Genomic DNA, 27,735 nt, shown 5'->3' with positions numbered 1-27,735 from the left:
TGCATCTCTTCTATGCAAAACTGAAGATAAAAACCCGTGATGATAGTGTTTATAAAATAGGATCAGGGTATACTTTGTAACTTTTTCATGTTTATTTGCATCTTTCATATCTAGTTAATCCTTTTCACAGTATTGAAATTTTTGACAGAGGAAAATGTCAGTACTTCTAAGCTGAGTAACCTCTTCAATCGTATGTAAGTACATCGCAAATTAGATTAAGTTATACCGTGACAAGGTGTGTAATCTACCTCTGTCCTTTAAAAATGGTTATGTATGTGTCTTCTGTATCCAAGAACAATGACCAACTCTTAGAATGCCAGTGTATAAAGTCCTGGGCAACTTTTTTGGCATTGCCAATAATGTTTTTTTCTTTCAATGTTTGCTTTCTCATTATTTTAGCCTGGCTTCATTTTTACCCGAAGTACTATAAACACTACTACTTCTACTGAAATATTTAGTTTAAAATAAATGATGGCAATCATCTGAACTAAGCTCACATCAGGTGTTTCTGATACAGCCCTCAATGAAAGCTCAGACAACTACTCAGGCTGTTGTGAACCTGTTCTCTGATACAGTCCTGTTACTCTGTTGGATAGTTAAGTCTGCTGTAAATAGAGAACATTACCTTTGACTGTTTCTGTTCACATAACACCACTGCACTCATACAAGGCTCAGGAGTTTACAGTTCTGGTAACTTCATGAAATGAGATGTGATGCATGCTAATCAAATTCAGACCTTCAAAAGCTGCTACCATTAGGAAGCTTTTCTTCAGTAAGATAAATATCTTCAGGGATCAATAAAAAAAATTCTACAGTAAGTTAAATGTAGCACACCTTTATTCTGAGATGACCTTAACACAAAAAAAAGGATGGCCTTAACACAAAAAAAGGCAAGTTTATTAAAATTCACTCTCAAAGTTTCAGATACTTTTATTGAAAAGAATTCATTTTCTGGGCAACTCAAATTGCAGCAGCTCATGAATTGTTTCCACTAAAAGAGCCCTTTCTTTCAAGAAATCTTTACGTAACGTCCACACCTACTCCCAACAGTTCAGAATAAGAACTATCTCAGAATAAAACCCTCATGTACCATATAGTCCACAATAAATTTGAGGGTAGCATACAATAAGACCATGTAAAGTGATAAAACATTATTTTTCAGTTAGCCTAGACATACTGGTTTTGAATTGAGATTCTTTAAAGAAAGCCACAACACAGTCACTGGATGTTGTATTTACTCAATTTCACAATTAAGTCAAAATCCTATGAAAAGTTACTCAGTCTTTTCAAATAATCCTCACAGTTAGTAATGCTTGCGTGAGTTCTATTTGAGGAAATAGTCCAATTACGTATTGCATAAGTCTACACTAAAAACTAAAGTTCAGTAAAACTGGTGAAACAAGCTTAAATTTATAACTGAAGCAGTTTATATGTAGTATTTATAATACAAATAAACCTCTTGGTGTACCTGTTTACACTGAAGAGTTCACAGACTAATGCAACACTTTCACAGTTACTTCAAGTCATCTTAAATAAATTCCATTTAAAAACACTTTTATGGTAGCACTCCATGTGTCACAAGGAATCCTTTGTACTCAAAAATATGCATGAGTGACAATTTTTCCTCTGCCCTCAAATGTAATGTTACAAAAAATCCAAACTGGTCACCTTGAACATTTTAAAGTAGAACTAGAACTATACTGAGAGGCATGTATAACTGAAGCATAAGTCAGCTAAAATTACAGAATCAGGATTTTTCTAAAGCATGCATGCCTTCTCTGTTAAAAATATTCCAGGAAAAGGTATCTACCATGCTTAGCAGAACTTGTTCCGATTTTGAAAAGAGCAATGGAGGGACAGTCAGCCCCAACTAGGTCTGGGATTGCGCTGCAGTATGAGCTAAGCAGATGTTCAAGTCAGAGCAGCCAACTGTATATTGTGCAAGAAGTTACAGGCTAGGAAGGATGAACAATTTTTCGTTCAGTAGGTGCCAGAAAACACCTTTCACTCCGTTGTAAACCAAATTTATCAGTTTATCCGAAGAAAGAGTAAATACCCCTTCTCAGTACCTATGTACATACGTAGGCATTGAAGCTCATTTCTCAAACATTTAACTAAAGCTTAGTGTTCTTTCAGCTACTATTCAAGTCATTAGACTTGCTGAATCTGAAACTGCATTTAACACCATTTACATGAAATTTAAGTAACAAGAGAAAACTACAAATAAGTGTCATTATGAGGAAGTAGTTATCTTAACTGCTTCCTCTTAAAGAAAAGTGCAAATGTACTAAATTATTTGTTTATACATTCTTGGCTTTACCTAAGGTATGTAGTGGGAAAACATCATAAAATTGGTAATATTACAATAAAAGCCATAGCCACAGATAATGGCATACATTTTCTTTGCCAGGTGCGGTTCAGAGCTCTCACAGGTAAACATGCTTTTCAGTGTGGCAAAAATATCTACCCTCTGTGAAACAACACTGCTCACTCCCACTCTCTGGTTCTCCCGATTCACCTCTACTCCAGTAAGAAAAGTGATGATACGCAGTTTTGATCTACTGGCCATGCTCTTCATAGCTCCTCTACCACCATGAAGAGGTCCATGGCATGGCTTTTTCAACTGGCAATGGCTGTGCACTTAAAGAGGAGGGCAGAAGATTCTGGTGTGCGTACCAGACAGATAAAATTGTTAGCAGAGCTGCATGTGCAGCAGAAAAAGAGGCATCACCAAGTCGTCGCAACCTTCTCCAAATTTAAACAGCACTACCCCCATATTTCATGGGTTTGTGAATGAGTAATCTTCGAAAATAGGGGCATTGTTGACAGTTCCATGTAGAAGATACAGAAAGAATTGAAAATCTAATTATGGAAGGTTTATATCACATTTTACCATCTGTTCTTCTAAGTAAGAGTTATAATTAGTGTACACTGCTTTTACATTGTGTTATTTAATATTTTAAGGCCACTACCTTAATCTGGAAGCATGACTTCTACATAAGAGTACATAGCTGGATTGACATGACTTCTTTAAGAAGGTTTTTTTTTTTAAACTTCATTTGACTTCTCAAGGAGTAAATTTAATCTCTAAAGGCAGATGATGTCCTCAAGCACGCACAAAACACTTTCACCTCAGTATCACTATAGTCTGTCCATAAATAATTTAGCAGGTGTACAATTAACAAAAAACCCCAACTAGCCTCTCCCCCCCAACTAGAAAACGACTAGCTCAACAATGTCAGAGCCCCCTGGCCCAGCAACACTGTTCCCCATTCTCAGTTTTCTTTGCCCAGTTATGTTGCCTTCTGGTAACAAACAGGGAAGCTAATACATAATGGGGGAAACATTTTCTTTTTGTGGTGTATTTGCCTGTAATTTTCAATGTCACCTTTAGATGAATGCATTCTTTAGATATTAAAGAGTAGCAACATTTATTTCTGATTAATAGACAGAGCTAGCTAATCTAATAACTTGAGATGGATTTTGAAATAGTTTCCTGGGAAAGTATTTCTAAACCACTCAAAATTTTTCTGACACTAATTAACTACTGTAACCTTCTTATAATTATTAAATGAACTCCAATGCATGTTTTATTAGGGAAGAATTTTAAATTGTAGCAACCTAATTTCACCAAAAAGAATTTTCAGGCACCCTTGTAACGAGCCCATTCCATTACCTGTAAATGTATCAAATTTCAAAAACACTATAATAGCACAAGTTTACTGAACCAATTATCCAACCTAGGATAAAGGCTTATATTTTTCTGTAACCACCAAGTTAAAAGTCCCCTCTTCAGACAGCAGACCTGGCTACAACATCCTAAATCGTGCAAACAAAACCAAACAGTAAACTACAACCTTAAATTGCAGCTGCTGTAAAGTTAAGCCACATCCAGGACACCAGCAGCCACTAACTGCCTCGAAAGCCAGTCCAATCCTTCGTAAAGTCCCGTACCACTTCGGGCATCACAACCCTGAATATACCAGCTACGGCCACAGCAGAGTTTGTGGAGACTCAGCAGTTCTGTGATTTCTTCCACTGAAAGCGCACCTGCTACATCCTGCAACAGAATCAGATACAAAGACTCAATTATTCTTCTGTATTATGTTTGTATTTTATTTTTAACCAATGGCTTCAACTGACGCTACAGATCACATAAAAGCTTCCCAAACACAAAAGCCAGATAAAACAGTTACGCGTTTACTACTTCTTACCGTAAAACAAAAACTGGTCGCTGAATCTACTAAGCACTCTAGCACCACTTATTTTACCAGCATTAAACATAAGGAAAACAGCTCCATTTTATGCTTTCCACATTACCATTCCCTACCCATAGCAGAGACTTCAGAAAGTTGGAATTTGATACACAAACTGAGGAAAAGAGTAACAGTGAAAATAATCACAAGTACCTGTTTATTAGCAAAGATCAAGAGCAAGGCATCCCGCAATTCCTTCTCTGTTAATAATTTTGCAAGTTCACTGTGTGCTTCACTGACCCTGTCTCTGTGACTGCTATCAACAACAAACACCACCGCTATGAAAGAGAGAGAGAAATGTTTTACACACATTCAAATATAAACTCTGTAAAATTAGCTTTCAATTTACACAATTCTTTTTTTCCAGCAGTCTTCCATGTGAAGTTTATCAGCAGAATGCACCTTCAATTTCAAATCCAGGAGGACTGAGAAATGCCTTACAGACCTCCACACTTTTAACAAAACCTAAATTCATCCTAAAACAGGGAAAAAAAGTCTGAAGTTTTTTGCCTAGTCTAACATAAAGGCTGTGATTATTTTAACTAGTTAGGTCTAAAACCAGATTTACTATGTGTAGATTGAGTATCTCAGTTTAAACCATTTCTTAATCCATTTATACTCAATCAACTCCCATACAACTGTTCTAGTTTCCCTTAACTGGCTGTAAAATCTACAGGTTCAGCCAAATCGGCACAGCTTCCTTCAGCTACAGACTACACAATCCAGAGAAGATTGACATGGTCCCGACACAGCAGCAGTAGATTTTACTATCCACTACAGAGAGTAACCAAGATGCCAGAAAGATAGGACAGAATTTAAACCCATGGTTTTTGCAATGAAAAAAACCCCCAACACCAAAACTAAACAAAACTTACTGCCGGGATGCACCAGGTTAACTGCTTAGACTTTCTCTCCAACGTAAAATTCTTCAAGGCAGACATGATCCCATACTACTGGTGTTTACTTACAGTAAAACTGTAAGTTTTAAGAGGACAACAGAAATCCCAAAATAAAATTTTTGGAAGTTTGAAAAGATGAACAACGTAAAATGTTAAAGTTGGCAATGAAGGCTGAAATAATGCACAAAGTGGAACACATAAGCTGATGTTTGTCATTCCTAAGTATTTCAGATAATTCTGAATAAATGAATGAAACCCCTGTCTAAATTGGAACACAGCTATGGATGATTTACAGAAGGACAGCATGAATTTCTAAGTTGGCACCATTTAGATCAATATTTTCAGAATCAGTAAGCTAGTCTATGACCAGATATTACACTGCAATACCAAGTCAGAAGTTACAGAACTTTGTAGAATTTTTTAAATTGCCAACTAAAGGCTCCTAAAGGCTGAGTATTTTCATTTCAAGTGCTATTTAAATTTCATATCTGGCAAGTACTGCTTCTCACTATGCAAACTTTGGAACGCTGCACCTTGTCTGTTGTCAACTAGAACCAGTTTAACAGATTCTAATTTTATTTGGCTCCATTAACTGTCTGATGGATTTATGGAGAATGAACCTTTATCATGCAGCAGACACTATGACCACCTGGATTAAAATTTCTTAGCTCATGAATCTAGCAGCTGTACTTTGCATTAGATGAACAATTTTCTGCAGTTATAAATTATTCCTATTAATAGTCTTTTTCGCTTTGAAATACAAGCTAGAAGACAAAATACAGTTTAAAAGTTGTATTCGTCTCACCTTGTGTATTGAGATAATAATGTTTCCACAAGGGCCTCAATTTGTGCTTCCCTCCTACATCCCAAATAGTAAACTTCAAATTCTTGTATTCTACTGTTTCAACATTAAAACCTAGAATAAAAATATTAAAGTTTTATAGTCTTGTTCTGTATGAATATAAAATAATCAAATTCTACAGATGAGTAAGTCAACATTCAGAAAAATCATTACATTTAAATTGTTGCTACTAACCTATTGTTGGAATTGGCTGCATGAACTCATCTTGCTTTAACTTAAACAAAATAGTTGTTTTGCCAGCTCCATCTAATCCTAAAGTGACAACCCGAATTTCCATTTTTGGTCCAATATGTACCCTGTTGTCCTGGAAGAAAGAGCATACACAAAACAAGAGCAAGTTTAGGAAACTCAAATTAGAAAACCCTTATGTTTAAGATACTTACCTTGTCACTATTTGTAAAGTGATTAAATGGATGGACTCCAAAAATAGAAAGCACAATCACCTCCAGCAATAATATAAACCAAAACATCCAATAATCTCTGTAGTGAACCTGTAACTTCTGCCTGAGTTATCACATACCTTTTAGAGAGACAGCCAATCTCATGCTAGTATGTCTTACTTGATAAAATTTCAAATTCTTTCATCATTCTTGGCTCAAACCACATGAGGAGTTGTTTGTAGCAGTTACTTAGAATTCTCTGACCAGAGAACTCTCTGTTAGTTTTGTAGCTTTTCCACTATGTTTTGTAACATTATTAATGCCCCCACATACAGAACTATTTTGTTGCTGGAGGCTCCATAGCTATGCCTCTTGACCTCAAGCCACTTCCAATCCTTTCCCACATTACAACAGCAACATTATTAGCATTAAGAAGTAATCTGAAATAGTGAAGAAAAATAAACAAAAAACCCTGCAAATCTTGCTTGGAGGCGAGGAAAGAGAATCAACTTCCTATTTGTAGTTTAGACCAAGCTACCGTGAGTATTGAACGAGCTGACGCTAACAATGCGATCAAGCGGTATTACTAATATAAAGCAGAAAACTGTAAATTGCAAAATAAATAACAAAAGCTAAGATTACTACGTATCCCTGAAATATATTTTGAAGTACTTAGAAATGCTACCTTGATGAAATACCAGAGTTTCAATCATCAGAACTATGCGGCAATAGATTTGTTTTCTTGCAAAATCCAGACAGCACTGTTCTGGGCAAGCAATACACAAAAACCTGTGTCTACCCCACACAGCTTTTTATTTCTTCTTGCATTAGAAATACTATTTATTGAGTGCAAAAATGCTACAACCTTTCCTGGTACAAGACCAACATCCACTAGTGTGACCAGAGGTATAAACATCTACATCATGTGACTTGAAAGACACATACATATATACATACACACACAGAGAGGATCCATTATGTAGCTGGATATATGTCACCATGACATGCAACTCCATTCTCCTCTCTGTCACAGATGAAGTATCATACTGCCAGAATAATCAACACAGATTAATTCAATGATCTTATGCTATTGCAATCTCCAAAGAAAGTAAAAACACCTCGAGACATTGGTTCAAAAAAAAACAAAAAAAAGAAAAATTATGCAAATACCACAATGCAAAAGTCAGCAACATCACAGTTGTAAGCATAAGAGTCGGATCAAAGGTCCACCTAATCTAGCACATTGTCTGAAACTAGGTAGAGATGGATACATGTGAAAGCAAGGAACAGGGAAAGCACATAGTGATAACTCCCCTAAATACCCTCCCTGTGTCCACCAGCTTGCAGCTCGTGGACTTACTGAGCCAAAGTGTGGTTTCTGCGACTAACAGATCTTGACATATTATTCATCTATGAATCTGTCTGTTTGCTTCTTGAAACCACAGACATTTAGGGCCCAGAAGATCTTTGGCATAGAACTCCACAGGGTAACTATTTGTTGTGAAAAAATGACTTTATCTGAATCTGTACAAGCTGAGCAGTTTCAGTGCTACAGCTTTGATCCTACACAAGGCAGGTGCTCCAACACCAAAAGACTAACTGAATATTTGAGATTTGGAAAATAAAACATTGAGACTTATTTGCTTTTTAATACATTTGCTCTAAGTTCTAGATTTTTTGATTCAGAGCTGAAGTTGCCAAATTCAGTGACAACATTGCAACACAGCATGTTATCAGAAAGGATTATCTCCTGGAGAAGAAAAACCTGTGGGCAGATTCTTGACAAGCACATCAGCAGGAAAGATGCAGGCAAAGAGAAAGAACACAAAGAATTATGCAAAAGGCACTGAAGAGTCTAAAAAATGCCATGCCTCCAGCACCCTGTTCACACTCAAGCCTCAGTCCTGATTTTGTCTAAAATTTCTGGGGATGAATCTCCCCAGTTCTTCTCTGTGCCTGAAAGGAAGAAGGAACGAAAAGAGGCAGCTCTGGATAGAGCCGCTAAGTTTATAGGTTTCTTGCTGGAGGCAGCACCCTGGCTATGGCCAGACCTTGCTGACCGTGAGCCGTCGTGGCCATCCATCCTCTCAGGGCTCCACCAGAAGCACCAGTCACCTCTACAGCTCCCACAGCTGGAGGGCAGAGGCAGCGCTGGCCTGTGCAACTTAAAGCACCAGGGAAGTGGAGGACATGAATGATTCTCAAATTTAGCCATCCTGTTGCAGTTTGCTTTCTGTAAGGTTTAGAGTGAAACCAGATTGTTCTCAGTATGTTTGTACTCTCTCAGAAGAAATCAAAATGCAATCTGTGACAGACACTAAACTTCCACTTCTTGTGTGAGTAGATCTGTCACTTCAGGAAGAACCTTGCAAGAAAAGTTCCTACTCAAAAAACAAGGTGTAGCACCTGTAATATGAGTCAGAAATAATTGACTATTGATGATCACTGCTAGAAATTGACAGATAAAAAAAAAATTTGCATCAAGTATATTAGAACCTTTAATCAAAAATGTTATTTAAAATATCTGGCCAGTAAAACCCCTTAGTGTCTGCATGCCTGGCAGGTGCATAACTTGATAGCATACTTAAAAACAGGTAACCTGTGACTTCTGTTCAAGTAAAACTTGGTGTTTTCTTAAATCTCAGTATAGAAAGTGCAGAAGAAAAACCCATACAACAACTGTGATCTCTTGGTTTTTGTCCTCGTCCTTTGTCTTTGTTAAGAAATTTGTTGACGTGACAAGAGCTGTATATAGGTTTACTCAAAGTGTTAAGTGCTTTCCCTCTGATAGATTACTGTCTTCTTGGGTACTCTTGGTGTTGGTAAGGGTTAGCAGTTTCCAATACTTGCTTCAACATTGATGGATAAGTGCTCTTTACTATCCCAGGTACTGTTTTCTTAATATTTTTCCCTCTCCCCAGTACGTACAAGCAAATATTTAGGATGACCAATTGCTATTCCGGTATATAACACTCCACAGCCACTGCTTTCATTTGACCAGGACAAAAAAGCAATCTCTCTCATCAAATAACGATCACACTGCTGGATGAGGAGCCATTTCCTTGCCCACAAGCTAAATACATGAAGACATCTCAACCCTACTTGGTCAAAATCCTCATAAATACGTAGGTAAAGACGGATCCATTGGAAACAATATATTAACAAAATTTGGGAAAAAAATTATTATATACTAACATGTTTCTTGAAAGATTTTCAGCATCTTGTCCTGGAATTCTCCAAATCCTCCCTTCAGAGCTTTATATGTGGCAACCCTTGATGGTTTAGGAGGACGAAATAGCACTATATCCATGTTTTTCATGTCATCAGTGAAACAAAAAATGTGAATAAAACGTACTCACTTTCAATAGTGAAAAGGACTTCTCCCTCCCCTCCTTAAATCTCCACAACCTTCACTGGATATGGAATGTTCCTCTGATCTGTTTGAAATGCTTTTTTACTATTATAATGGATGCAGCCTTCAGCGCATGAGAGTTCCTGGGAAAGACCTTTTCAGTGATACAATAACAGTTTACAGTTTTTGATCTGAAGATTTTATTTCTTTCTAAAATCTGTTGCTAGGCACAGACCTTTCGGGTACAACAAGCCTCACTACAAGTCACAACAGCGTCCATCAGCACGGCAGTATTCTAGAAAATCATTATGTAGAAAGAGAGCTTTAAACTTTGTCAGAAGTGAAGAAACATAGAAAGTAAGAGACTGAAGTAATTATTTTCATCTTACTTTTTCACAGCTGCTGCTGTTTTTGTGAAAAATGACATTTGCTTTGGCACCTTTGAAATTCAGAATCTAAGTTTCACAAGATTTCACAAAAATACCAGTTTGTCACAGGAGAAAAACAATAGAAGCTCCATTTCTTTCTAAAGAAAGGTGGGGTATAGAGAGACACTGGAAGACTTCTGGGTCCCCCAAGCCGAGACGTATTTCAGACCTCCTATTACAGCTTAGCTGGCTGCAACCATTTTCTTTCCAAATGCTCAGAAATTCGCAATAAAAATTTTCTGAGTTCAGATTAACAGCTCCTAAAGGCAAAACCAGACATCCAAAAATGCCTCTCTGACTCAGCCCTGTGAGATGGCAGCATCAATCAACTCTGAACACACAGAATGCAACTCATCATCTGTGAAATGTGAATGCTGCTTCATTCATGGAACAATGGGGGTTTGCAGAAGAGGTCTCCCTGACCCTACTAACCCTGCTGAATAGGGAAGGGAGGGGCAGAAGTGAAAATGTTGCAGTTATTGATTTGACAAAGCAATTATTACATGGAAATTCAAATGTACTGAAGTTACAAAACAAATTATTTGGAAGAAATTGAATTTCTGACATCAACAACGACTGGGATAGAATCCCTATGGAAGCATGCATTTCCTTAGATTAAAAGCTTTAACAGCAACAGTTAAATCCTCAGTTTCATCTCAGCAACAATAGATCCTATTCCTCTTTCACCCATTCAGAACCAAAAAAAACCCATAAATCAAAGTACTTCTTGTTCTTTAGAGTTTCAAACTTATTTACTCCCTTATGTGAAAAGTATCACCATTATCAAACTCCAAATAATTTCATCTCTTTTAAAGAATAGGTGGTATTGAAATCATATTAAAGCAATAAAAAAACTACTTAGAAGATGAATTGTGGCTAAACTATCAGTGTATAAAGCAACTATAAGACAAATTATCGTTTAACGAATTGAAAGAAATACACTACTTTTAATATTATGAACTGAAAGTTGTAATAGCATTATTGCATTTAAAAATAGGTGTGCAATTTTCAGGAAATAAAATAATAAACATTCTGCAGAAGGTATGCTGTCCTCACGAAAAAGCCAAAAATACATGGAAAAACAAAGGGTAGATTCCTGGTCTGATTTGAATGTACAACAAATCAGGGATGTTTCCAAAGAAAGATGTTTCTAGAATTCACAAATACAGTCTTACATATTTAAAAGAAAGCAGCTAATGTTCAAACAAGCTACTGATGTAGTTTCTCACACTGATTATAACAGCACAGCAGTTTTGTTGCTCAAATACCGGATGGCACTCATTACATGATAAGACACTGTGGCTCTAACTGATACTGAACTGCCTAAATTTGCTGCAACAAATACAGCATCATAATGAACATATATTATTCCTGCTTTCTTTTAAATTACATTTGGGACTTCATAAAGCAGATAACTGTACTTCCATGAGATTAAGAATACCTTTGTAAAAGTGACAGGTATGCTAGCATCCAGCTGTACGTGATCTGCAAGTTCTGTAAACTGCTGCTGCTGTTTCTGTAACGTCTCTAGCAATCTTGTAATTTCCTGTTTGGCCAACACTACTCTGCAATCATCCTAAACAGACAAAGAAAACAAAAGCATGCCTTTCCTTTAGTAACTTACTTAAAATAACCAAACACAAGGTAAATATCATGGCTGGAGATAAAAGTATTTTACATAGAAATACTCTAGTTAAAGAAACTCGCATTTACAAAACAAAGATTTAAAATTGCAATACAAATGTGAAGGCCTTGTCAGTTTTCCTTAATACTAATAGATAGTAAATAGTTATGCAGTTACAAAAAACTTTTTTTTTGACCTCTCTTAGTCCTGTAGGAATAAGAATATAAATTATAAGAGAAAGTAATGTAATATATAAAGAATATTTATATCATTCATATATGATTCCAGCAGCTGGAATAGAGCAGCTGCTTTGCAGCATACAGCAACACACAACACAAAAACATTAATATCCACCCATTAATGATGGAAACATTTGCATAGTTAAAAGTACATCTGACTAAGCAACCAGACACTAGCTCTAAACAAATTAAAAAAAAAAAGTACAAATAACACATTAATGAAGTAATTTCTCACACTGTTTACTGTTTGCTACATATACTATTTACATCTTGCTATCACTAAATTAAGCGAATAATGGACCAACCAGATATTCTCATATAGCCACTTTCTTCACACGTTTAATATGTTGAATTACCTGTATTACAAGTGCTACCGAAAGTTATTTAGTCCTAAAACATTTTCTCCTACTATCTTCAAACATCTATACTGGTAATTGCAACTGTAAAATCCTTCCTATGAATCTTCTAGGTTTTTTGCTTCAGTTTCATCTCTTCTTCCCACTAACCTCACAACCAACCAGAAATTACTCCAGACAAAAGAATCATGCCACAGCATTTCCAGCAACTGGAGGACTTGATGCTTTTGTACCGATTATCCTTGTTTAACATCCCCTTGTAATGAATACTTCAATCTCATGTTATATCATTATTGTTTTAACACTGTAAAGGAAATAAAGATGCAGAGTACCATCTAACCTTTTAGTTTGCAGCCTAAACTTGATTTGCAGTTCCGCATATCTTGCCATATGTGACAGCTCACTTGCCAACATACCTGTTGTAAAGTCTTTTCACAATGAAGACAAGCTGTTGAAACCTGTGACAAGAGGATGGTCATGTCTTCTTGCTGTTGCCTAAGCCAAATCAACTTCTCTCTCACGTGAGCATCAACAACACTAAGAGCCATTTCCTCCTGACGACAAAGGGTTTCATGAAGATCAGAAAAATAGGCTCGGACACATGAGCGAGCGTTCTCTGCAGTCCCTGGTACCTACAGTGTTGCAGTCAGGAGATCCAGAGGATTAAAGACACCAGTTGATTCCAGAAGTACATTTTTCATTTTATTCCAGTTTCTAACTTATGTTCACATCTGCTTGGCTACATCTCAGTTCAAGTCCCAGTTATACAGAAAGTCTTATCAGCCCTAAGACCAAGATCCTCCAAGAAGTTACTCCAATAACAAAGTAGCTTAGTTGTATGTATACACACCTTACTAAAAATGACCAGGAAAAAAGCCTCAATTATCACAGCACTTGAGAACAGATGCAATCTGTCACAGTACTTCAAAACTGTATTAGCAGTTAGACGGCTTTCCCTACTGCCTCCCTATTTTCATGTAGCCTAAAAAAATTGTAACGGTCTACAAGTTCCCCTCTGTTTGCTTGCTTAAGCCTTAATATTGACTTGGTAGAGATAAGAACTTAAGGTCTTGTCTTATAAAACCTATGTATAATTTTCAAAGAAATTCCTCATCTTGGTTATTACAAAAAGCAAATATTCGGTGCAGGGCGGGGGGGGAGGGAAGGAAAAACAGCATACATGTTCAGTATGGGCCATTCCAACTCCATCTTCAACTATTTGTTCTCCTCCTTCTATGTGCTGAACAATTCCAACTAATTTTCTGGAATAATCTGAGATTTCTTCTGTGAAAGTTCTTATACAGTGGGCCATGTCCAAAATGGATGCACGAATCTGGTTTGCTTCTGGTTCCAAGACAGAATGCTATTAATTAAAAGCAACATATCAAAGATCCATCATAAATATCTTCCTTAATAATCTTTTTTATTTTATTACATATTCTTTATATATATATTTGTGTATATGTATATACATATACATATGTATAGGAAAGGCAAGTAAGAATTTAAAACCATCTTGCAATTTAAAATGCAATCAGGAGTTACAGATTACGCTGACATTAAGATAGGCATCTAGCAGTTACACAAGTAAACATAAAAATTTGCCTGTTTACCATAATCAATTATAAAAAAAGAAGGGTGGTTAGACTGCACCAGGTTGGGTGAACCCAAGTGTTTGCATCATGAAAACAACTTTCAGAACTGGTGACTTAACACTGTGAGAAGTTCAGAAAAGCATCAGATAAAGGGACTGTCCATCTTAATATATAAATAGCTTATTGTGGTCCTAGAAATAATGTTTTTTTGCTTGTAATTTTACCATGGCAGTTATCTGAAATGAAGGGAAAATGAAAGAACAGTATTAAGTTACTTCTATAAAGACATACCAAGAATCTACCCTCCTTTCTTGATAATCTTTTGTACTTCCATTGGATAAATAATTATGCAAGCCACCCCATGCCATGACTAGAAACGGATTATTAGCAGTACCTTATGACCTTGATGCTTCCCATATTCTTTGCAGACACAACACATAAGAGGACTCGCCTGACAGCCCTCTTCTAAACAAACAAACTCAATAGCATGTACTTGGTGTTGGGAGCACATGGTCTTCTCATGAGGCTTATCAGCAAGAGGTACACGCCTGTGTTTTGCTAGTGTCTTTGTAGAATGAGTAAGCTGGGAACAATCTGCACACAGGTGAGTGGCACAAACCGTGCAATATACAGATGCAACATGGGCTTCATCTTCATCGCAACGAATGATACTCTAACAAAGAAAAAAAAAAAGACAAAACTGAAGTTGTTAACATTTAATCCCAATAACCGAGGAAAATCGGAAGACCTGCCACCAATATAAGTCTGAAAACAGACTTTCTTTAAAAGTTACACACTAACAAGTATTTGGAGTATTTTGAAAACTTGATTTTAAGTTATCAACGAATTTTAAAAAAATAAAAGTCAGTTTCCTTTACAGTCAACTCCAATAAATTATTCTAAAGGTGTTCAGTGGTTTTATAAATCCGGACTTCAGTGAAGTTGTAAAGGTTTGGAAGATAAAATAATTCAGGCTCCAGTAATTTTCTCCAAAGCAGTTATTACAGAACAAAGAATTACAAAGTTACAGACACAGACAAAACACCAATGGACAAACAGGCACTTTGGGACAGTTACCTATTCCTAGAATGGCACTGCATGATACTTCTTGCATACCAGTTGTTAATACTGAAACAATTAAAGTAGCTAGTTTTGATAATGAAGTACTATCACATGATGTAGTAATACCAAATGACTATAAAAGGCAACTACTCGAGAAGAAGAGTTGAAGTCTTCAGGAAGAGTTTCTAAGAAGTTTTAGAAAACTCTCCTTAAATCATTATAACTAAAGAATCCAAATGAGTAAGCTTTTCTAAAAATCTTAAAAGCCTAAAAAAGGGGAAAAGAGTATGCGTGCTTGGAAATACCTTTTTATTTTCTGCTTTAGTCAGTACAGATTAGCATTTAATTATGAAGCAATTAATTGAAGCCTTAATACTGGATAGTGAAAGAAAACAACAGCATTATTAGTGAAATTATATTTGGCACAGAACTGATTTTCTTTTTTTTCTATCTAGAGATAACATTAAGCAAATGTAACAAACTTTTTGCTTTTTTAAAAACTCAGTACCTCTCCAGATAGACCAATGGCTTCTTCTGCCGTCCCACACTGCCCAGCAGGTCCATTCTGCAACCGTTCCAAGAGTTCCAACAAAGCAAAATTCTTTTTCAAGCCCCAGACACCAGAATCTCCTATTTTTGAGGAAGAGTTAAATGAAGGGGAGGAGAGGAAGAAAAACCTCAAGCAAATACCATCATGAGAAGTTCTATAAACCACAGTTGAGATTCTGACAAATATTAAGAACACATTAACTACAGCGATATTAACTAGGCTGAGATACAACTACCACTTTTTCTATGTAAGCTCACACCACCTTTCCATCCTCTTCCTTCCTTCCTTCCATCATGGAACTATTTAATATTTATGCAGATTTTCCCTACTTAAATGATGCCAAGATTATTAAAAATTTACAAAAACTCAGTAAAAACACTTGTAAAATAATCTGCAATAGCTAACAACTAAAGACTACAAGGAACACACAAACTCTAGTGTATCATAAAAATTAATATTTTGCATAACTACGTACAGCGAACATTTCTACTGTACTAACAGAAGCTGTGAAGAAGTCACACTGACAAACCTCATATTCCCTGAATCACAAGATGCAACACCTACTGCAGATCTCAGTCCAGTAAAAACCTGAATAAGAGTTAAAACAATATTCAGAAAGACAGACCCACATACACCACTATTTGATATAGCAAAAAAGAAGTATCTCACACTCCCTAAAGCAAAGCAGAAGTCCATGCCTACTCCTGTATCATCCTGATTTTTTAGAGGCTAACATGAAGCAACATGATGAGAAGCAAAACCAGAACTGCATCCCCATAACTGCTGCTAAATGCTACCTGCATAGGCCATGTAGCATATGAGAACCCTAGTGATTTCTTCTCCAAGAAAGTATCATCCCTTGACTTTTTTTCAGCACCACTGTCATAAATTTAAAGACGTTTTCTCTGTTGCAAGGTAAAGGTGCCTCAAGAGATGAAGCATCATCTTTGAGCACTGGATCATTACTTTTAAATCACTACAGAATCACATAATGATTGAGGTTGGAAGGAACCTCTGGACATCACCTTGTCCAGTCCACCTGCTCAAGCAGGGGCACCTAGAGCTGGCTGCCCAGGATCACATCCAGCAGAGATTCCACCACCTCTCTGGGCAACTTGTGCCAGAGCTTGGTTATCCTCATAGTCAAATTTGTTTCCTTATGTGCAGACAGAACCTCCTATGTTTCAGTTTGTGCACATCGCCTCTAGTTCTGTCACTAGACACACTGAAAAAACCCTGGCTCTGTTTTCTTTACACCCTCCCTTCAGATACTTGTAAAATATCTCTCAGCCTTTCCTCATACGAGAGATGCTCCAGTCCCTTCATTATCTTACTGGCCTTTTGCTCCAGTAGCTCCACATCTCTTTTGCACCGGGGAGCCCAAAACTGGACACAGTACTCCAGCCGTGGCCTCACCAGTGCTGAGGACAGGGGTAGGATCACCAGCCTGGACTTGCTGGCAACACTCCTTCTACTGTAGCCCAGGATACCATTAGCCTCCTTTGCCACAACAGCACACCAGGTAAACCAGGACCCCCAGGTACTTTTCTGCAAAGCTGACCTTCACTGGTTGGGCCCATTCTCTTCGCTCATTCTCTTCCCAAATGAGAGAATTAAAATCATTGAGTATCTCAAGTTGGAAGGGACCCATAAGGATCATCGAGTCCAACTCCCTGCTCCTCACAGGGCTACCTAAAACTGAACCATATGACTAAGAGTGTTGTCCAGATGCTCCTTGAACTCTTGACAGGCTTGGTGCCGTGACCATTTCCCTGGGAAGCCTGTCCAGTGACCGACTACCCTCTCAGTGAAGAACCTTTTCCTAATGCCCAGTCCGAACTTCCCCTGATGCAGCTTCATTCCATTTCCTTGTGTCCTATTGCTGGTCACCAGAGAGAGGAGATCAGCACCTCCCTCTCCGCTGCCTGCCATGAGGAAGTTGTAGGCTCCAATGAGGTCACCCCTCAGCCTTCTCTTCTCCAAGCTGAACAAAGCAAGTGACCTCAGCCACTCCTCCTAAGTCTTGCCCTCGAGACCTTTCACCACCTTGGTTGCCCTCCTCTGGACACACTCTAATAGTCTGATGTCCTTCTTATATTGAGGTGCACAAAACTGCACTCACTACTCGAGGTGGGGCTGCACCAGTGCAGTGTAGAGTGGGACAATCACTTCCCTCAACCGGCCAGCTATGATGTGCTCGATGCACCCCAGGACACGGCTGGCCCTTTTGGCTGCCAGGGCACACTATTGACTCTCATTCAACTTGCCATCAACCCAAACCTCCAGATCTCTTTCCACAGGACTGCCCTCCAGCCTCTCATCCCCCAATTTGTATGTACAGCCAGGATTACCCCAGGATTAAACTTCTCCGCTTTGTCTACATCCTTATTTGTGAGGTGACCAACCACATCAAGCAACGGACCAAGGTTATTTCTGATCCTCCTTTTGCTGTTAACATATTTAAAAAAGGCCTTTTGTTGTTCTTCACAGTGGTGGCCAGCCTGAAGTCTAATCAAGCGTTGGCCACACAAATTTTCTCCCTACAGCGGCGAACAGCAAGCCTGTCCTTGCTTCCAATGTCTGTACACTTTCCTTTACCGCCTAACTCCTAGAAGAAGATCCCTGCTCAACCAAGCCAGTCTTCCGCCCCGTTGCTTGACCTCCAACACTTTGGAATTGCCTGCTCCTGCGCTCTTAAGAGATGGCTCATTTACATCTAACGCAGAAAGGACCTAGCAAGTTCCTCTCAGTGAAGCTGTTACATGTAAAAGAAAAAACCCATAATTTAGTATGGTTTCCTCAAACAGGATGTTTGCCATTTTCAAGGACTGAGTACACAAAATCTGAGGTTCTCCTCAATATACAACATCTAGAAAGTTATATTTGATTAACTGCAATAGCTGACTACCATTGCTGAATCACAGTTACATACTTTTGGAAATCAGGAACAACCAATTACAGATGGACAATCTGAGAATAGAAAGGTGTTTTTCATGGAGCTTAGTGTTGAATTCACTATGACTTTCCAGACTGAGTGTCACTTCTGTGTGTAGGTTTGGGTTTTTTTCTTTTCTTCTTTAAAATCAGGGGCAGATCAACTTTTGAAGTTGTTTACTGCCCTTACTACTGCACAGTTCAGAATCAGTTTAATTCCTAACTGGCATAAACAAGGCTGTTCATATATAGTACCACTCCAGGTAGAGGGTGTAATTACTTGCTAACAATTCCTAATATGGAAAGGACAACTACAGAAATGCATGTGCTCTTCCTCCAGCCTCAATGCTATGATGAGCTCTTCTGCTGTTGTCTCAAGAATTTTATTATGATCAGTTCACCAAAATTGATAGAACACAGATATATAAACCAATCCTCATTAAAAGCTCCAAACATCCTGTTTTCCTGACAAATATCACAGAGTTAACTCTTGAATTTATTTTTACCAGCTCTTGAAACAACATATCTGAGAACAAAGACAAGCTCAAGAAATTACTTAATTATACACAACATTACTGCTGAATACTAACAGAGCACTTTGGTGGACTGAAAGGAAGGCAAGATGTGGACATTAGTTTCGTCACATAACATTGCCCTTACCCCTTTTCAGATATCTCCTATCAGATATTTACATAAGTGTACAGAAGCTACTAACTTCAGGAAAAGGAACTGGGGGGGGGCGCACATTGCAAGCTTTGAGTAGAATGATAGAAGGTACCAGTAGCACCCGGGGTAGTGACAGATGTACACTTATGTAGCTAAGAAGGTGCCTGGAAATCTCACCTTTCATTTAAACAGAATCCATAGGATCTGAAATTGACTCATCCATTATATGATGGAACTTTTGAACTGTGTTTTTAAGACAAGAAAAGGTTGCTGCAGTTACTTTTTAGAGTGTGGGACACCACTATCTGGACAAAACTGCATATGCATGCTGCTTTTGTAATTCAAATATTTGTTTCGTACTTCATGCAAACATACCCAAGTAAGAATATGAGCCAAACTTTTCTCATAGTTAAGAGAGAGAAAGTTGAGTTGAGTTGTTGGGTTCTCCTGAGTGTCATTTCGTAACTCCTAAATTATGCTGCCCTGTGGTGGTCTGGTACACGTATGCCCTTTGCATCCTTCTGGCATTCAGATTCACTGATCCTATACAGACATTAAGTCTTCCTTCTTCAATACTGAGATTTATCAAACACTCCATAGATTTTGATGTATCGTTAGAGTGTAAATGCTGTTCCATAGTGCTACTATGAGTACCAGGCAGTTATGAGAACCAGCAAAACAAAGTACCCATCCCAAATACTCATGTTTCACTGCTCCTCTGCTTGATACACATAGCCAGAGAATAATGGTCATTTTCATGGTTCTAAGAATATGGATCTTCAGCTCCCACAGGAGTCTGGATTTGCAGCAGACTGGTTTTGACTGGGATTGAGTTAATTTTCTCATAATAGCGGGTACGGGGCTGTATTTTGGACTTGTGACCAAAACAGTGGTGATAACACACCCATATTTTCGCAGTTGCTGAGTAGTGCTCACACAACATCGAGGCCTTTTTCTGTTTCTCATGCTGCCCCACCAGCGAGTAGCCTGGGGGTGCACAAGAAGCTGGGAGGGGACACAGCTGGGACAGCTGACCCCAACTGACCAAAGGGATATTCCATTCCATATGATGTCGTACTCAGCAATAAAAGCTGGGGCGAAGAAGGAGTAAGGGAAGGGATGTTCGGAGTGATGGGGTATGTCTTCCCAAGTAACCACTATGGGTGATGGAGCCCTGGTTTCCTGGAAATGGCTGAATGCCTGCCTGTCAGTGGATGAGTAAACGAGTTCCTTATTTTGCTTTGCTTGTGTGCACAGCTTTTGTTTTATCTATTAAACTGTCTTCATCTTGACCCACTTTTGCCCTTCCTATTCTCTACCCTGTCCCACTGCAGCGGAGTGAGCAAGCGTCCGTGTGGGGCTGAGCTGCCCACCGGAGTTAAACCACAACATTCTCTTTTACTTCAAGAGCTATGAAACAAGAAAAACGAGACTGGCTTTCAATAATACTTCAAAACTTGTTTGAAATACATGCAAGTGCTTTTACTACCTGAAAACATTTTTCCTGCAGTACTGTTTCAAAGAGCAGAGCCGCATTACACATGGAAGACTGGAATGTTCACATGTCAACTGTTTTCCCATCAAGGGAAGAAGAACAAGTAGTTTTATGAGGTGCATGCTACATTTGGCCAAAGACAGCAACAATGCTATGATACATCTGAAGAGAGATGTGAACAGGAACCAACATATCCACACTGTATACGTTATTGTTTTGTGTAGCTTCCAGTTTTGCTACACGAAACTTTCTTTCCCAGGCATTTTTCTCCACAGTTTAAACCACTGACCGTAATATTCTCAGTAGCCGAACTCAAAATAGAAGTTATGTGCCTCACAGATAAAAGGCAGAGTTCAGAGAACAGATAAATGGATAAATACTGTTTTCTTAGAGCCATAAATAGGACATATATAAGCTATTCTCCCCTCCAACACCCTCAACTGATACAAAACAAACATTGACTATCTGTTTAAAAAAACATGCTTATCAGTAAAAGATCATTCATTTTAGCACATCTGCTGTTTCTGGAAATGGGCCTATCAAGGTACTGGTTAGTAACTTTGAATTAGGTATAAAGCAAAGGCATGTCAGTGCTCTGTGCAGTTATCAGTTCCATAGTGAAGGCCTCCTCTGGTACAGATAGCGTTACAAACACCCAGTCTAAGCTCAGGGCACTCCTCAAAACAAATTATGAACAAAAGAAGAACTATTTTAACTTTTGTTTACCACAGATCTTGAAGGAGTTTACAGAAGTTAGTTCCGGTCCTCCACAATTACAGTTACCACCAGCACAGTCATCTACCTTGATATATTCTGACTTCAGAGCTTAGTTATTTTTTAGCTCTAGCACTCCTAGCAGGATCACAGTGTTTTTCATAACACAGAGCAAGGAAGAGTCACCACTTATTACAAGTTGAGGAAATACAGAGCGCAATAACTACTTTTAGAATCTAAATTATGTCAAACCAGTTTGTAAACTGAGTCTGGATTTGCTGACACTATATCTAGACAGATTTCTAGACACTAACTTCCAGAAAGCACAGAAAAGTAGCTAGACTGTTCTCTTTTACAGGGTTTAGAACAGTACTGTCCCGTAGCAAACTGACTGTGCATACCCTTCAGTTACTACAGTATATAAAATACTGTACATTAACAACACACGAATATAATGGCTGCTGATACTAACGTGGACCTCGTATCTCCAGATTAGCCACTAATCTATATAGCCATTAATAGTAGAGTATATAGGGATGTACACACACCAAAAGGATAAACCTACTTTATGAAATAGATTATAGCAAATTAGCCTTTCAGCAAACATTGTCTTAGCCTTTAAGCAAACATTGGATAAGGCTGAGCGAGGAAGAAGCTGTTCAATCATTATAGAGTTTCTTACAAAAGCATTTTCTTTCACAGGTTTTAATATGTTTGTTTAAAAAAAAAAACAAACTAAGAAGTACTCTCCTCAGTTTACATTCTCATATCTGTTTTTAATCATGTTAGTTCTGTTCCACGTCTGGCACGAAGAGAAAGCCAAGCCAGAAGAGCCAAAGCAGAACTAATTTACTGAAATGTAACCAACAGAAAAGATCATAAAAAATACATCTGTAGCTATTCTGTGTTTATTTTCTAGTTCATAACTTAAAGCTGTCAGGAGAAACAAAGTTACACTGCTTTTACATTCTTTCTTTAACTTTTTATTATATATCCTGGCATTTGCTAATACACGTTATACATTGTCAGTGCACTGTTGATCTTGGACACAGATGGAAAAACAGGCAAAGCTCACATATCAACTATTAATCTACTAAAACAGAATTTATAACCAGTAAGCACCCTATAAAACATGCATTATCATACAGAAAGTCATGTGTCATTTCACTGGTATCTACCATAAAGTTTATGTATTTGAGAAAAAGCTGCTTTGCTTTTTTTTTTTTTTTTTTTTTACACTAAACCTACTATAAAATTATTACCTACTCAACATATACATTTTCAACACATCTGATTAACTGTTTGTTTTATATTAAAAAACACTAGAAGACGAGTCATGTAAATACATCTATTTAATCTCATGGACTTTAGTTCAAATTCTGGTTTGGTCACAAATGTAAAAGAGTCTAGTGATCTCATCCCTGTGCCTACAAGGGATGTTTGTGCCCGTTACAAAACCACTACACAATCTGACTGTCTCTTCTCAAAAGAAGAATAAGACATGAATAGCAGGAAGTGTGTCAGCCAGGAATGAGATAGTGACGGTGAAGATATTAAGACTGACTCCAGCCAACAATACAAATATCATTTTCAAAAGCATGAAGCTTGTCTGCAAAAGGATTATAAATAATGCAAGGAATAAAGGAGCAGCTTTTGTCTAAATGTCTGAACAAAGCTGAGAGAATGTTATGTTATAGCTATATTTTCTTGCACAACGTTTTGAAGTTTTATCTTAGCATTCAAACACTAGCAAAAGAACATGTAAATGTAAACAATACCAATGGGATGGATTCCATGAAGGATGCCAATACCTGCATACATCAGTTCAACAACTTCTAATCATAGAAAATAGTTTCAGCCCTGTAATGTGATGATCAGGCAGAGTCCACCTGAGCCATAAACTGTTAAAGGCTTCCTTAGCAGAGTTGCTCAGCTAAAGTCAAAAGCCAGAGTCTCTAAAGCTGTTACATAAGCACATCCTTCCCAACAGTTCCCTGGTCCATGTATTTTAAAAAAAACCAACGTACTAATCCAACGCAGGAAGAAGAGAGAAAGCAGTATGCAAGAAATTATTCACCTCTTCTCCCAAATCAAGATACTTTAAGGAAAAGGCTTTAAGAGGAGCCTCTTCTTCTACAAAAGACCATTTTATACATTTTTGCCTAAATATATTGCCTGAGCCAACATAATATCCACAATACATGGCCTCAAAATTTTGAAAATTGAAAAAGCTTTTCCATTACATCTTTTTGGTTAAAGTATGTTAATCCAGTTGGAGATAACCCCTAGACAGCTCACATACCTTCAACGTGTACATACTCAATTAAAATTCTCCACTAGAAGATTAATCACAGGCAACTTCATTAAAGAATCCTCAAAAAAACCCAAAAAATCTATGTTTAGTCTACTCTGCAAAGTAATATGGTTTGGGCAGGCTTTAGTCCTACCAGTTCATTACTAAATATTTTCTCTCATAGCAAGATTTTATGAGCTATTAGAGTATTTTGCTAAGCATGCAAATGATGTGTTGTCAATTTTCACTTGCAGACTCCATATTTCCAGAAATCCTGATTGACAAAGTACTTCTAACCCTGCCTTCCCATACAGTTATATATATATAGAAGAGACAGGCCAGTAAATTTAAATCAAGTGCCCACTTCAGAATGGAGAAAATACAGCTATATCTATGTATCTATATACATATATAGATCCCTGAATATTTCTTTCAAAAAATTTGCAAGATTCCTTGGAAAATGTGGACAAACATAGGATTAAGTGATTTAGTAATAAGAGTAAGGGAATACAAGCAAGCCTGTCTGCTCCACTGTATAGGTTAAATGACCAACTAAAAGCATCTGTAAAATCCAGTTACTGATTAAGTAACTTCGTTCAACACAGGTAGCTTTACGCCCTGATTATACAGCTTTTCTTTCAAGAGAACTTTCTCTTGGCAGCGATCCTATAATCTAGATTTAGATACTAAACAGCTTCCTGAGACTACTTCATCAAATGGCAGAATGGCAATTGCAGAAATGGGTGAAAATGGAGCGTGCTTTCTCACATGCCCTGAAATGGAGGGGAGGAAAGGATGAGAAGTTCCCAGAATCGCCATGCCTCCCTCCTAGCTCCACTCCTGAGCTCTCAGAAGGAAACAGAACTACAAGCACAGCAGATTTAACCAACTAGTAGGTGATTAGAGCAAGACAACAAATGCAGAGACGCCTCAAAGAGGGGCCATGATTAGCTGCACTCCACAAAACACCCCATATTCACAGGCTGGAGGCAGTATTTCTTAAGACAGTTCTTATGGAAGACTAAAACTGGCTACAACACTCTTCTGCCCCAATTCACCATTTCTGTTCACAGAAGTATTTTTACTTTCAAGCTGTTTTGCTAAAATTTTCTACCTAGCAGTTTTTTGAGTAACTGCTGGTCACAGCATATCATCCTTCTTTCTAGTAGTAGCCAGTAGGATGCAAGTCTACTATCCTAGACACAAAAGCTGAAGCTTTTCTTCCCTCTTCCTATCTGTAGGAGCCTTTTAAGTTTAATAACATTTCACTGTGTTTTCTCAGAAGCTCCTCAGTATTACATAAGATGAAAAAACTTTCAATGTTTTTATAAAGCTTCATTTTTGTTAAACCTGAAACCCACAGAAAATTATGATAGGATATTTACAGATGCCTCAGAAAAAATGCACAATAAAAACTAAGTGACAAGTTCCCTATATAATAAAAATGCTACTTTTGCTCTACATGAGACAACCAGTGGTCTTGAACAGAAATGTTTCACAACAGCAGGACTGAGTCTTGTGCTCTAACATTCCCCCCTAAAAATCTTGTGCAGCTGTATAGCGATAGATAAGAAATAAAACAAATCATGACTCTTTTAACCACGTCTTCTAGATTGGCAATTATTCATGACACGCATACTTACCACTTCCCTCCCTCTAGAAAACAAACCCCTCTTTCATACGAGACTGATATTTCTTTTCCTGACTCCTATTTGCATGAAAGCATTCCATAGAGTGCCTTAATATTCCTCTCAGTTTGGTCTATCATCTAGCAGATTCTCTTACTGCAAAGTAAATTCTTATTTGAGCAAATTTGCTATTTAAGCATTTCTTTCATGGATTACTAGTTTAGAGATCTCCTTCTCTCATGATTCTCCTCCTTCCAACAGCTTTTTTCCCCTGTGCTATTCAAAACTGCTGGAGCTAGTTCTGTTAGCAAGTTCTTCTCAGTACAAATTCTTCTGATAACTCATCTTCTCTGTAATCCTGTAATCTCTGTAATCTCTATGTTGAATGGCAATTCCTATTCTGAAGGAATTACAAGCATGTGTCATCTTTTGCCTAAAATAAACTTCCACTGTTGGATAAAAGCTGTATCTTATCCTTTCAAATACTGTCCGCAGACACTCCTACAGCAGGGGAAGTCCTGTTGATAGCCTGCCACTATCAGTTATTGCATATATAGAATCACTTTACATTTTAAAAAACAGGTTTGTTATCACTGATACTTCCTTCTACATCACTTCACCATGAGTCCAGACAAATCTGTTTGTCAGAAAAACTACCTATTTAATTGCATGATTTATTTAGGGTTAGGACAACAGGAAACTAATACCCATTCAGGAACCCTCAGACACCAATTTAAAATAAAGTAGTTCCTTTGTAAATACAGGTGTACAAAAAGACTTTAAGGTATAAAGCTTACAAGCCTAGGTTCAAGAAGATAAAATCTTGACTTTCTTTTTTTAAGATACCTACTTTACTAGGGCTTAACAGTGCTATGAGCTTCTCTGAATGAAAAGGAACACTGCACATTCATTACTTGGAAATATGACCACTAAGTGAAGCATTAAGAATCTGTATCTAGCATTATCTTCTAGATATCCTTGGCTGACATGTTTTAAGAACTTTAGACTTACATTTTCTTACCTAGTTCAGTAACTTGTCGATCAAAAGGACAACGAACTGCTCTGCCATGAAGGGGAAGCCGCGTAAGACAGTCATGGCAGACAGTATGGCCACACAAAAGCAGCCGGGGAACTTTGTCACCTTGCAAAGAAAATACATCTTCACAGACTCCACACTCAAGAACCTGTAATTTTAAAAGAGACCATATTTGGTTTTCAGCTGATAAAAAAGCAGAACTTCATACAGTAAGCCATATGACTCAGTTTATTTTACAGAGTTTCCTGCAATTGCAGCAGATAGTCATTAATTTTGCTTTGTATGCACCAATAATGATCATACGAATGATACTTTAAAAATGAATAGACATGAACAGAACATTTTAACTCTTCAGCGTCCCACCTGATCACCACTAGTTCTTGTCTACTTCGTTTAATGCACTGCCACAAGAAAAGCCCACTGGTCAAGCAGCACACCTACGTAAGCAGAAACGTCCTTGCAGGAAAAGGAAACGGAGGGCAAGACCCTGCCAAAGCAGACTATCAGCCGGTGAAGAAAGTTTCCATTCATAGCTGATGCACAGAAAAAGGACCGTCATACCAAGTTAGGGGATCGGAACATCTTAAACGGCTAATAAAAAGCAAAATTGATCTTCATTTAGAAGAAAAAAAAAACCCACCCGACAATCCGTAAGACAATAGCGTCAGCTAACCACCTTAGGGAGTCCAGGCGTCACGTTTCCTCCGAGCCGGCTCCCCGCTTTGAGGCAGTCACCATTCCCCTCACTCAGAGGCCTCACGCCTCGCAGCCCGCTCCGAGGCACCCCACGGCAGCGCGGCTCTGCGCGAACAAGGCGGGGAAAGGGCCTCCGAAGCGGCCCGCCTCAGGGGACGCCTTCTGTCGCGGAGACCCCACTGCCGCGCTATCCCCTCCCCCAGGTGGGGCAGCGACGGCGCAACCCCGGCCGCCACAGCCTGCCGCAGGAGGCGGCCAAGACGGACGCCGCGAAGGGCCGAGCAGCCCGTCTCACCTTCACCGCGGCGCCACCCGGGCCGCGGCCGCTGCCACCGGACCCCCGGCTACCGTCCAGCCCGGCACCAGCCCCGATCTTGTTTACACCTAAGGCCGCCATCTTGGGGAGGGCGGAGCTGAGCGGCCACCGGCAGGAAGGAGCCGGGAGCCGGGAGCCGGCAGCCTCCCCCACCTCAAGCACCGCCTGAGGCGCATGCGCTTCTCCGCCGCCGAACCGGGCTGGTCTGCGCCCGCCTCCTTTGACTCCCAGCAGAGAACTACGGTTCCCGTCGTGCCGCGCCGCACAGCTGCCCCTGTGGCTTCTGGAGGACTACATATCCCAGCATGCAAAGGAGGAGGCGGTGGTCCCCTCAGAACGCCCAGGGAGCGCTCG

The 27,735-nt window shown here is 38.6% G+C and overlaps 1 protein-coding gene across 4 annotated transcripts; it reads right to left on the bottom strand.

Moving 5' to 3' along the window:
* Positions 1-819: 819 nt before the first annotated feature.
* TRIM23 (tripartite motif containing 23) lies at positions 820-27,484 on the bottom strand. Of its 4 annotated transcripts, XM_075138304.1 has the most exons (11): positions 27,361-27,483; positions 26,355-26,517; positions 15,562-15,683; positions 14,386-14,664; positions 13,577-13,759; positions 12,813-13,028; positions 11,619-11,753; positions 6,192-6,321; positions 5,961-6,071; positions 4,410-4,534; positions 820-4,060 (listed from the first exon to the last, which is right to left on the bottom strand). In XM_075138304.1, exons 1-11 carry the CDS (start codon positions 27,460-27,462, stop codon positions 3,881-3,883), a joined length of 1,746 nt encoding a protein of 581 aa, XP_074994405.1. In that variant the 5' UTR covers positions 27,463-27,483; the 3' UTR covers positions 820-3,880. The 4 variants fall into 4 exon arrangements, with proteins under 4 accessions (XP_074994405.1, XP_074994408.1, XP_074994406.1 ...); XM_075138307.1 differs by lacking the exon at positions 820-4,060 and having other exon boundaries at positions 4,410-4,732; XM_075138305.1 differs by lacking the exons at positions 820-4,060; positions 4,410-4,534 and adding an exon at positions 5,142-5,209 and having other exon boundaries at positions 27,361-27,484.
* Positions 27,485-27,735: the final 251 nt, after the last annotated feature.

Source organism: Calonectris borealis, chromosome Z (assembly GCF_964195595.1).
Source record: "Calonectris borealis chromosome Z, bCalBor7.hap1.2, whole genome shotgun sequence".
Lineage (NCBI taxonomy): Eukaryota > Metazoa > Chordata > Aves > Procellariiformes > Procellariidae > Calonectris > Calonectris borealis.
Note: the sequence above shows the minus strand (reverse complement) of the source record. Positions and strands in the feature narration are given on the sequence as shown.

Bases quoted from the DNA above. Each gene is read 5' to 3' on its own strand.
- TRIM23 (XM_075138304.1), bottom strand. From the start codon at position 27,462: ATGGCGGCCTTAGGTGTAAACAAGATCGGGGCTGGTGCCGGGCTGGAC. The intron at 14,665-15,561 runs GTACTGAGTTTT...TTTCTTTGTTAG, and splicing joins CCATTGGTCTATCTGGAGAG to AGTATCATTCGTTGCGATGA. The intron at 6,322-11,618 runs GTATTCTTAATC...TCTTTCTTCCAG, and splicing joins TACCTGTCACTTTTACAAAG to GACAACAGGGTACATATTGG.